The 12,690-nt window shown below is 46.3% G+C and overlaps 1 protein-coding gene across 3 annotated transcripts in view; it reads left to right on the top strand.

The window, feature by feature from the left end:
* The window catches only part of cachd1 (cache domain containing 1), a 262,478-nt gene that overhangs the window by 100,874 nt on the left and 148,914 nt on the right, over nucleotides 1-12,690 (top strand). For all 3 annotated transcript variants that reach the window (XR_011948199.1, XM_072511136.1, XM_072511134.1), the window contains exon 2: nucleotides 788-850. Coding sequence is in view for 2 of the 3 variants with exons in the window: in XM_072511136.1 (XP_072367237.1) it covers nucleotides 788-850 (63 nt within the window). In the remaining variant the exon portion in view is untranslated. The remainder of the gene's footprint in view (nucleotides 1-787; nucleotides 851-12,690) is intronic.

The raw sequence follows: 12,690 nt of genomic DNA, 5'->3' as shown, positions 1-12,690 counted from the left end.
TGTGTATATAGAAACATAGAAAATAGGTGCAGGAGTAGGCTATTCGGCCCTTCGAGCCTGCACCACCATTCAATATGATCATGGATAATCATGCAAATTCAGTATCCCACTCCCGCTTTCTCTCCATACCCATTGATCCCTTTAGCCACAAGGGCCATGTCCAGCTCCCTCTTGAATATATTCAACGAACTGGCCCCAGCAGCTTTCTGTGGGAGAGAATTCCACAAGGTCACAACTCTCTGAGAGAAGAAGTTCTTCCTCATCTCAGTCCTGAATGGCTTACCCCTTATTCTTCGACTGTGACCCCCTAGTTCTGGAAGTCCCCAACATCGGGAACATTATTCCCGCATCCAGCCCCTTAATGTCACTTGATTCAGATACTTAATGGCAGTCATCACGTATGACAACATACCGCAGTGCGAGTTGTCACCTTCGGGAGGGAGGGAGAAAATGTAATGAAAACAAAAATAATATATTGGTTAGGGTATTGGAGCTTTATTGTATTCAGAGGCCACATAGAGGACATTTATTATGTTTAAATCCATATTCCATAATTTGTAGAGACCTGAAATTGCAAATATTCATAGACTATGGAGTTCGGATTTAGGCTGCAACGAGGCTACAATTCTTGAACGTAATTCCTTCACAAGTTTCAGGCCCATATTTAAATAGGATTAAAGTTACTTGGGGTTAAAGGGCTGCTGTTTTGACAACCCTGATGTTGAATTTGAATTAATTTTTCCTATGTAACCTTCCTCTTACCTATCCTACTCTGTTTTATTTCCAGACTATCTACAATTCATTTGTGTACACAGAGAAAATTTCCAATGGAGAAACAGAAGTTCAGCAGGTGAGTAAATGTTTCATCTTTTCAAAGCATCCAACTTTTGTTGTCAAGCTCCGTGGCACAAATAATCTTTGCTGTGCAGTTATAATTTACTTGTCAGTTGTTTCTTATTCCCTGGAAGATCTTGGGTCCCTACATGAGTCATGTAGCTGCTAACTTGTATGAGCACAGCTGCCTGGCAGATCGTTCAGCCCCACGTAATATTCATATTTGTGTTGCTTGCTGACATGTGATTGAAAGCCTTTACATTGTATTTGCTTTTGCATGGCATTGGTGTCCTGGCATATTTTGTAGTAGATCTGTACTTGTGGAAGTCCAACTGTGCTCAGCCTCCTACTTGATTATGGCCAGTTGCACTGTCTGGAGCTGGTGTTCTCCTCTCTTTCCCCGAGGTTCAGAGACTTGGTTCAGAGACTCATTGTACCATTTGATGATGTACCGAGTCATGTAGCTTGTATATTTCCCAAATTTAGTCCTTGGTCCATGCTTGGCTGGCCTCAATGTATGTGCAGTGGGAGTACAACATGCAGCCTAAGCACTCGTAGGCTAGTGTTGAGATGAAGCAATGAAGGCTCTTGCTTTGGAGCAGGGTTTTTCAAAGTGCAGATCGCAACCTGTGGGTGGGTTGTGGGCAGGTTGCAAGGTTCTGTGGTAGTCCCAATCCTGGTAGAAGCGCCCAACGTCCGCTACCGACATTTTTATTGAGAATGGTGGCCGCTGCCACCTTTTAAATAAGAAAAGGAGGCTGTGTGCAGTCTTCTAGCCAGAAGCGGCAGCAGTGAGCAGGTCTTGTGCCTGCACATACACTTGACATGTGCTTTTGGTGCCAAATCACGGTGGAGAGGTTCGTCAATTTTCTGGCTGCTGGCAAGCGAAACAAGAGGACTGCCAAGCTGAATCGTTTTCTTACAAGTAAGAAATGGCCAGAGACACAAATAGACAGTATACCTACTGGCCAGGATCTCTCCACTGATTCTGCTGGAGAGAGCTGCACAGGAGAGTCCAGGACAGGACAAAAGCGGTGCTTGTATTACCTCTGTACAGAGCTCCAGGGCCACTGGTTATTAGCCCACAAAGAAGAAACTTTTAACTCGAAATAAAGCAGCATAAAGATGGTTTCTCGAGGTGTACTTTTGTCAATTGTGCCGATGCAAATAAGAATGAAAAGTCCATGTATGTTGTATGCAGGTAAGTACTAGCGAGTGAGAGGGGAAGTTTCAGGTTTTGAAAGAGCAGTGTTGTGTGCAAAATTCCTTTTTAGGTTGAGACCCCAGAGTCAGTTATTAACTTACAGCTGACTCCAATTGAAAACCATGATGTGGAGATGCCGGCGTTGGACTGGGGCGAGCACAGTAAGAAGTCTTACAACATCAGGTTAAAGTCCAACAGGTTTGTTTCAAACACTAGCTTTCGGAGCACTGCTCCTTCCTCAGGTGAATGAAGAGGTATGTTCCAGAAACATATATATAGACAAATTCAAAGATGCAAGACAATGCTTAGAATGCGGGCATTTGCAGTTAATTAAGTGTTTACATATCCAGAGATGGGGGTAACCCCAGGTTAAAGAGGTGTGAATTGTCTGAAGCCAGGTCAGTTGGTAGGATTTCGCAAGCCCAGGCCAGATGGTGGGGGATGAATGTAATGCGACATGAATCCCAGGTCCCGGTTGAGGCCGCACTCGTGTGCGGAACTTGGCTATAAGTTTCTGCTCAGCGATTCTGCGTTGTCGCGCGTCCTGAAGGCCGCCTTGGAGAACGCTTACCCGGAGATCAGAGGCTGAATGCCCTTGACTGCTGAAGTGTTCCCCGACTGGAAGGGAACATTCCTGCCTGGTGATTGTCGCGCGATGTCCGTTCATTCGTTGTCGCAGCGTCTGCATGGTCTCGCCAATATACCACGCTTCGGGACATCCTTTCCTGCAGCGTGTGAGGTAGACAACGTTGGCAGAGTCGCAAGAGTATGTACCGCGTACCTGGTGGGTGGTGTTCTCACCTGTAATGGTGGTATCCATGTAGATGATCTGGCACGTCTTGCAGAGATTGCCATGGCAGGGTTGTGTGGTGTTGTGGTCGCTGTTCTGAAGGCAGGGTAGTTTGCTGCAAACAATGGTTTGTTTGAGGTTGCGTGGTTGTTTGAAGGCAAGTAGTGGGGCTGTGGGGATGACCGTGGCAAGATGTTCATCTTCATCGATGACGTGTTGAAGGCTGCGAAGAAGATGTCGTAGTTTCTCCGCTCCGTGAAAGTACTGGACGACGAAGGGTACTCTGCCAGTTGTGTCCCGTGTTTGTCTTCTGAGGAGGTCGGTGCGGTTTTTTGCTGTGGCGCGTTGGAACTGTCGATCGATGAGTCGAGCGCCATATACCATTCGTACGAGGGCATCTTTCAGTGTCTGTAACGCTCCTCCTCGTCTGAGCTGATCATGTGTATACGGAGGGCTTGTCCATAGGAGATGGCTTCTTTAATGTGTTTAGGGTGGAAGCTGGAGAAGTGGAGCATCGTGGGGTTATCTGTGGGCTTGCGGTAAAGCGAAGTGCTCAGGTGACCGTCCTTGATGGTGATGAGTGTGTCCAAGAATGCAACTGATTTTGGAGAGTAGTCCATGGTGAGTCTGATGGTGGGATGGAACTTATTGATGTCCTCAGCAGAGGGCTCAATTTCTGCACCACCACCAAAATGGACCCCATCAGTCTCGCGGCAGACAGGGAGGAACCCCTATGGACAAGCCCTCCGTATACACAGGATCTGCTCAGACGAGGAGGAGCATAACAGACATTTACAGACACTGAAAGATGCCCTCGTACGAACGGGATATGGCGTTCGACTCATCGATCGACAATTCCAACGCGCCACAGCAAAAAACTGCACCGACCTCCTCAGAAGACAAACAGGGGACACAACCAACAGAGTACCCTTCGTCGTCCAGTACTTTCCTGGAGCGGAGAAGCTACAACATCTTCTTCGCGGCCTTCAACACGTCATCGATGAAGATGAACATCTTGCCAAGGTCATCCCCACACCCCCACTACTTGCCTTCAAACAACCGCGCAACTTCAAACATACCATTGTTTGCAGCAAACTACCCTGCCTTCAAGAACTGCAACCACAACACCACACAACCCTGCCATGGCAATCTCTGCAAGACGTGCCAGATCATCGACATGGATACCACCATTACACGTGAGAACACCACCCACCAGGTACGCGATACATACTCGTGCGACTCGGCCAACATTGTCTACCTCATACGCTGCAGGAAAGGATGTCCCGAAGCGTGGTACATTGGCGAGACCATGCAGACGCTGTGACAATGAATGAACGGACATCGCGCGACAATCACCAGGCAGGAATGTTCCCTTCCAGTCGGGGAACACAGCAGCAGTCAAGGGCATTCAGTCTCTGTCCGGGTAAGCGTTCTCCAAGGCGGCCTTCAGGACACGCGACAACGCAGAATCGCTGAGCCGAAACTTATAGCCAAGTTCCGCACACAGGAGTGCGGCCTCAACCGGGACCTGGGATTCATGTCGCATTACATTCACCCCCCACCATCTGGCCTGTGCTTGCGAAATCCTACCAACTGTCCTGGCTTGAGACAATTCACACCTCTTTAACCTGTGATTATCCCTCTCTCTGGATCTGTAAAGACTTAATTACCTGCAAATGCTCGCATAAGTATTGTCTTGCATCTTTGAAATTGTCTATATATATATATATATATATATATATATCTAAACATATATATATATGTTTCTGGAACATACCTCTTCATTCACCTGAGGAAGGAGCAGTGCTCCGAAAGCTAGTGTTTGAAACAAACCTGTTGGACTTTAACCTGGTGTTGGAAGACTTCTTACTGTCCAAATGAAAAGGCTATGATTGTCCCTGACCTGTGACAGCACATTGAAACCACACCAGAAGCACATGAGGTTGTCAGTATTCCGGAGTAGCATCTCCCAGGAGTATCCAGTGCTGAGCAAAATGAGCATTCTGTTGCTATTGCCCTTCATGACGACCGACATGTGTCAGGATGGACTCTACTTTTTCACAAAGATGAAGGCGGCACAAAGGACCTGGCTGGAGTCTGCACCTGATATGTTCATTGCCCTCTCCCCCTGTGAACGGATAAGAGTGAGCTCGTGAGGACCAAGCAGGCTCCCCTTTTGCATTAAAGGTAAGCAAATGTGTTGTATGTCGCGCAGGTTGGCCAGCATGGCTCGTGAAGATTGGCCAGCGTGGCTCGTGAAGGTCGGCACGTGGCTCGCAAAGGTCAGCCGGTTGGCAAAAGTGGGTCCCAGGGGGAAAATGTTTGAAAAACATTGCTTTAGAGAGACTGCCCACTTCACAAGTAAAGAATAATTGACCACCTGTCTCTTGTTGAGTTGCTGTCTTAAGCACTGTTCTGGAATACCCAACTAGTAATTTAAGTAGGATAGATGCTGTGTAGAATTCTGAACATGATCTCTTTGACCTCATAGGTTAGCGTGTGTTTTCCCTGATAATCCTGTGCATGTGTGAAGGATTTCCTTCAAAACCTTTGGAGTTTGCAAAGAACAACAGGTTGAGCTCGCAGCTTTGCAGTGAGTAGGAGCCTGACTAAGGCTTGCTTCTTTAGTACTTGGTCAAACAAGTGTTTTTCAAGCAAGAGTGCTAAATTTTGACTTTGATTATTGGGCATTTTTTAAGAACGTTTTTTTTTTTTGTTACAGGTTCCATTGCTCAAGTTGGCTATTTGGTTTAATTTAGAAAATGACAATAATTAGGAGCAGAAGGAGACCATTTGTCCCTCAAGTCCGCTCTGCCGTTCACTGTGATCATGACTGATATCTTTCAACTTCACTTTTTCACTGAGAGATCAAAAATCTGTCTGCCTTAGTCTTAAATATACTCTATGATGAAGACATTTCTCCTTATCGCAGTCCTTAATGAGCAACCTCTTTTCCTGCGGCTGTGCCCCTGTGTTCTAGATTCCAAGTCCAGAGGAGATAGATAACCTCTTATAGTCTACCTGTCAAGCCCCTTCAAAATCATGTCCGTTTCAATTAGATCACCTTTCATTATTCAAAACTACAGACAGTACGAGGTCACTTTACTCAACCTCTCATCATAGGACAACCCTCTCACACCATATATCAATCTAGTGACCCCTCGCTGTACTACCTCCAAGGCAAGTATACCCACTCTTCGTATGGAGACCAAAACTATGCACCGTACTTCAGATATGATCTTGTCATGGCCCTATTCATTGGTAGCAAAACTTCTTTACTCTTGTACTCCAGTCCCCTTGCAATAACGCCAACAAGGCATTCGCTGTTCTAAAATTGTGCTGTCCCTGCTTGCTAACTTTATGTTCATTGTAGAATCCCTGAACCTGTCCAACAGGTTCGAGATTCTTGCTCCTTGTGCGGGTGGGAACAGGGACCACAGGGAGGATGAGCAAACTGGCCGCACCATCGTGGTACAGGGAGCCGTTCAAGTAGGGGGAGAAGAAAGAACTTGTGACTTAATTGGGGCCACTGATCCTGCTCTTTGTGACCAGGATCGAGAATCCTGAAGGTTGTGTTGCCTACCAGATGCTCGAGTTCGGGATATTTCATCTGGGCTGTAGAGGAACTTGGAGTGGGAGGGTAAAGATCCAGTAGCCGTGGTCCACATAGGTACCAACAACATAGGTAGAACAAGAACAGAGGTTCTGCTAAGGGAGTATGAACAGCTAGGAGCTAAATTAAAAAGCAGAACCAAAAAGGTAATAATCTCCGCATTGCTGCTGAGCTAATTGGCACAGGGTCAATAAGGTAAATGCATGGCTCAAAGATTGGTGTGGGAGGAATGGGTTTGAATTCATGAGACATTGGCACTAGTACTGGGGAAGAGAGGACCTGTTCCGATGGTCAGTCTTCATCTGAATCATGCTGGGACTAGAGTCCTGACGAATCGTATAACTAGGGCAGTAGATACGGCTTTAAAGTAAATGATGGGTCGGGGGGGGTAGGGGGGGGGGGGGGGTAGAGAGGGGGGAGAGAGAGAGAGAGGTTCAGTTGTATGGAGAATTAGAAAATCAAAGTTAAAGGAGAGGGTAGAAGTGCAAGTTAATGATGAAGACTTTCAACTAGTTAAAGGATCCAAGGGCTCAGGAGAGGTTAGTAATGTTTCCAGACCACGTAATTGAACGGAGAGTATCGAAGGTGGCAAGAATCTAACCTCGGGCAGAGCAAAAAAGATGACCAGTATGAGAAGGGAGGTGGCCAATGCAGGACTGAGCGTGTTGTACTTAAATGCACGCAGTATACGGAACAAGGTAAGTGGGCTTGTTGCGCACATTGAAATGAAATTGGCCGGTACGATGTTGTGGGCATCACAGAGTCGTGACTGCAAGAGGATCAGGGCTGGGATCTAAATATCCAAGGATATGTGTCCCATTGAAAGGACAGGCAGATGGGCAAAGGGGGTGGGGTTGTATTGTTAGTAAGGAATTAAGTTAAATCGATACAATCAGAAGGCATAGAATCTGTGTGGGTAGAGTTGAGGAATCGCAAAGGTAAAAGGACCCTGATGGGAGTTATGTACAGGCCCCCTAGCAGTAGTCAGAATGTGCGACAGAAAATAAATCAGGAGATGGAAAAGGCATACAAAAAAGGCAATATTACAGTAATCATGGGGGACTTCAATATGCAGGAAAATCAGGTTGGTAGTAGATCCCAAGAAAAGGAATTTGTAGAATGTCTAGGAGATGTTTTTTTGGAGCAGCTTGTGACAGAGCTTATTGGGGAACAGGCAATTCTGGATTTGGTGATGTGTAATGAGGCAGACTTGATTAGGAAACTTTTACAAAAACTTTATAGAGTACCCAATTATTTTTCTTCCAGTTATCGGGCAATTTGCGTGGCCAATCCACCTAATCTGCACATCTTTTGGGTTGTGGGGGTGAAACCCACGCAGACATGGGGAGACTGTGACCCAGGTCGGGATTCGAATCCAGGTCATCAGCACCGTAGTCCCAGTGCTAACCGCAGCGCCACGTGCCATCCTTTGATTAGGAAACTTAAAGTAAAGGAACCCTTGAGGAGCAATGACTACAATATGATAGGGTAGTTTGAGAGGGAGAAGCTGGAATCAGATGTAATGGTATTATAATTAAATAAGAGTAACTACAAAGACATGAGGGAGGAGCTGGTCAGAGTTGATAGGAAATGGAGCCTAGCATGGAAGACAGCAATGGCAGGAGTTTCTGGGGTTATTCGGGAGGCACAAGAGAAATTCATCCCAAGGAGGAGGAGACATGTTAAGGGGAGGACGAGGCATCCATGGCTTACGAGGGAAGTTCAGGACAGCATAAAAGAAAAAGCATACAAAGTGGCAAGGCTTAGTGGGAAGCCAGAGAATTGGGAAGCCTTTTAAAAGCGAGCACAGAACAACTAAAAAAGCAATGAGGGGGAGAAATATGAAATATGAGTGTAAGCTAGCTGGTAATATAAAAGAAGGTGGGAAGAGTTTTTTTCAATATGTAAAAGGTAAGAGGGAGAGGCGAAAATAGACATTGGACCACTTGAAAAATGAGGCTGGAGAAACACTTGTGACAATAAAGATTATAAAACAAATATATATTGTCCAAGACAAAGCAGCCTGCTTAATCAGCATTCCATCCATCATCATAGACATTCAGTCTTTCCACTGCCAATACACAATGACAACATTGATTTTCACATACAAGGTGCACGGCAGCAACAAAAACAAGGCTCCTTGGACAACATCTTCCAAACCCAGGATCCAGAGATCACTTGAGTAGGGCAAGGGCAGCTGATGCATGGAGAACACTACCACCTGCAAACTCCCTTCCAAGCTATACACCATCCCTGACTTTTAAAAAAAAATAATCTTTATTGTCACAAGTAGGCTTGCATTAACTCTGCACTGAAGTTACTGGGAAAGCCCCTAGTCGCCACATTCCGGCACCAGTTCGGGTACACAGAGGGAGAATTCAGGTTTTCCAAATTACCTAACAGCACATATTTCGGGACTTGTGGGAGGAAACCGGAGCACCCGGAGGAAACCCACGCAGACACGGGGAGAATGTGCAAACTCCACACAGACAGTGACCCAAGCCAGGAATCAAACCTGGGACCCTGAAGCTGTGAAGCAACAGTGCTACACACGGTGCTACCATGCTGCCCGTACTGTACTTGGAATTGTTTTGCCATTCCTGCACTGTTGCTGAGTCAAAACAAACGTTCTTACAGCACCGTAGGTGTACATACAGCAGATGGAACAACAGTTCAAGAGGGCTGTTCGCCAGTACCTTCTCTAGGGCAGATAGGGAAGAGCAATAGTTCACATTCCATGAAAGAATAAAAAATGAACTGAGAGGTTATGTTAATTTCAGAAAAGCTGAAATTGTTTCTCTGGAAAACAAAAGGCAGAAGTGGCCTAGTAACGGTCTTGAAAATTATTGATGGGTTGATAGGGTAGGTAAAGATGTTTCTACTTGTGGAAGAATCCAAAACTCGGGGTTATAAATATAAGATAGTGACTAATAATTCCAATAAAGAATTCAGGAGAAATTTCACACCCCAGATAGTGATTAGAATGGGGTACATGATATCACATGGAGTAGTTGAGGTAAATTCTCTGGGGCCGTGAGTCCTAGCCGGAATTTCCGCTGGTCCGTTGAATCAGGTGTGAGGCCAAAACGGGATTTCTGCTGGCGTCAAACAGGTGCGAGTCTTCTGGCCTGCTTCCCCTGGCGAAATCAGGTTCTCACCCAGAAACGGCAAGAACCTGCTCAGAAATGATTTGCATCCATTTCAATCTTATTAGTGAGGTTCAAGTGGAACGTTACAGTCCCTGGGATATGTTGCTAACTTTGGTTGGCTCTTAATTCGTTGCTCGTTGTGTCCTTACTTAATTTGCTCTGTTTCTATAACCTTTGCTCGAGAATCGCCAGGTATCTTTATGATACCGTCACGAGGTTCAAGTTCAAGTACTGATCAATAACTCGACATACCAATTAGTAAGATTCAAATCAAAACACATTTATTATACACAGTCAATCACTACTCATGCATAAAACTCTACTTACTAGACTATCTCTAACACTAAAAGGCCTATACTTAGCTTCGGAACTGGCCCACCAGATCAGGGGAACAAATGGCCTTTCGTTCGATTCTGAGTCTGCAGGATTCAAAAGCTGGTATGGACTGGTAGTTAGGAGTGCCTATCTCGTAGCGTGCGTTGACTGGAGACTTACTTGGTTGATGCGGCAGCGAGGCAGGTCACTGTCAGGGGTTGGTTCGAGCTGCTGAGTGACCCTGCCAAGAAGGACGAATTGAACTTGGGGACTCTACTTTATAGTCCCCAGGGGCTTCGCGCCATACAGGGCGGACCCCATATCTGGTTCCAAGTGATTGGACTACGTTCCGATCACTTGGATCGATTTCTCCAATACTGGAGCCATTCCCTGATCGCTGGGCGGTTCCTAAATGTCTGTTGGCCTTCCTTTGTCTTGGCTCCTGCTGGCGCTGAGGAGTCTGGCTTGGCCTTATTCACCTTAAATGTTTCAATTGTACTCTGGGATTGCTCATTAGTATGCAGATGGCTGTTGGTTTCAGTGCTGTCTGGGTTTCTGTAAGTTCTAATACATAGGAAACTTTGCACCTGCTTGTTTCTCCTGGCTTGACTGAATTTGCCTGCATTCTTTGCAGATCTCCATTTTAAGTCGGGAAGTGACCAACCCAGGTGGCTACACACCCTCCTTGTGATCCCTAACGCGTAGCGTGAAGGATCACATAACTGTGTCGTCTTCACTCCCTGACCCAGCGAGCACTCTTCCATGGCCTCTACACTGACCATAACTATGTAAGAAATTTTTAACTGACAGTTCTAAGTGGCGCTATGTCACAACAGGCATAACAGCATAAAAAAACGGTACCTCTAACTATCCTCAATAAACTATCCTCACTCAAACAATCAAAAATAATCTACAACACTTTAAATGTACAAATAGCAGCAACACAAGTTTCTCTGGCTTGGCAGTCAAGCACAGAGGTTTACATTCTCTCAGTTGTCTTTATTCACAAAATGACGCCGAACGAATGTCCTTTATTGTAGATCAAGGGTTTTGGGGGGTCTGGTGAAAACCGAAAATAGGGGATCTCATCCTGTATACCGGGGTGCGAGAGCGGTAGGCTCTCCTTCGCCATTTCCTCATGCGGGTAGTCTGCACGATGCTGCAGAATATCGCCAGTACTAGAAGGGATTCAATTACGTATGAAAGGGAGTAGCATGTTATAAACCTATCACATCATGATGGTGTGTTACTTGTCACTGGGCTCTGGGTGCTATGGGGAAGTGAATCATTGACGGCCGGGGGGGTTGGGGTCAGGGGGTTCACATTCGCGCGGAACTGGATACAAATTACAATAACGACGAAAAACACATATGACGTCTTCTTTCTTCTCTTCTTTTCGTCTCTTCTCTCTTCCTGGAGCTTCTGGAATTCTGTAAATCAAGCATAGTTTCTGTTACTATCTTGTTTAATATCTTGAACGTTAGCATGTCTGTCTTTAGTGCCAATTTCCCTTTATAATTGGTCACCATGTGTGACTCCCTCATTATTATTATTATTTTTTTTAAACCGAAAATTTGGACTAGACATCTAAGAAAATACTGCCGTACTGCGAGCCGTCTCGCAGCCTGTGTGATTTACCATCCTAGTGTTTGAGGATGTAAATAGCAGAGGGAGGCAACCATAGGTTGCCAAAACCAAACAAAAGAATTTTGAACATAATGAGCCAAAAATGGGGTGCGTATGGGCCGCGGCGGGTAACAGTTGGATGGAATCCCCGGGTAGGACGGTGATCAATGCCGTATGTGCTCTACCCAAGCGTTGTTGACCGGGGTGGGGGTGGGGGGGGGTCCTCAGGCAGGGTGGAGACTAATGCCGTTTCTCCACTGCCTGTGCAACCGGCAAGAACGGATAAGAATGTGGTCGTCGTGGGGGGCTGCCTCTCGAATTATGAGAGCAACTATGAGTCGGGTTCTGCCAACAGACTAGTTCCTCTGAACTATTGTCTGGGACAAACTTGTTCCATTAACAGCTATTGGGCGTCAAAGGGGGTGGTGACGTGGGGCCGTGAAAAACTTTCCGAGTTTACACACAACACTTAACGATAACATTAACGAACAAACATGCTGCAGGTTCCATCAGAAAGGACATCGTAAATCACATTTGGACTGGGGTGTAACTAGCATATGGAGGGAGTGTAGTGTGGCCGAAGAAGAGAGGAAGGAGGTGCGAAACAAAAATGAAGTGGCCTTGCTGAGGTGTCCCTGCCAGGAGAAGTGGTGGGTAAGCGCTCACAGTTTGCATGGGGCAGCTGGGACCTTGTAGCTGCTGTGGGTGGTGTTCTCTTTCATATCTGGGGGTGAGTCTAGCTGGTGGTGGGGGTCTCCTGCAATCTCGGGCTGTCCACAGTTTTGACATGACCGCTGGGGCATGTAAGGTGGAGCAGGCTCTCTGGGGTATTGCTCCCTTGGATATGGTTCCCTGGGTGGGGGATTGGTGCTTTTGGTGTCGCTGCTGGTTCGGGGGGCATTTGTGGGCTGATTCCGTTACTGTTTCAGGGGGGCTTGACATTCTCGTGCGTAGTGTTCTAATTGGCCGCAATTATAACACTCCTGGGATTTCTGTGGGGGGCTTTTCATGCCTTCGTTCATCCATGCGGGGTTCTGGTGTGCTTTGACTGCTTGAATATCTGCCTCTGCCTGCTGTTCTTTGGGTTTCCTCATAGCGGGTTTGTTTTGGACAGATTGCTCCCAGGCGCAGGACAAACTTTTTAAAACCCACGTTTCGT

This window comes from Scyliorhinus torazame, chromosome 7, assembly GCF_047496885.1.
Source record: "Scyliorhinus torazame isolate Kashiwa2021f chromosome 7, sScyTor2.1, whole genome shotgun sequence".
NCBI classification, from domain to species: domain Eukaryota; kingdom Metazoa; phylum Chordata; class Chondrichthyes; order Carcharhiniformes; family Scyliorhinidae; genus Scyliorhinus; species Scyliorhinus torazame.
This window is presented reverse-complemented; position numbering and strand designations above follow the sequence as displayed.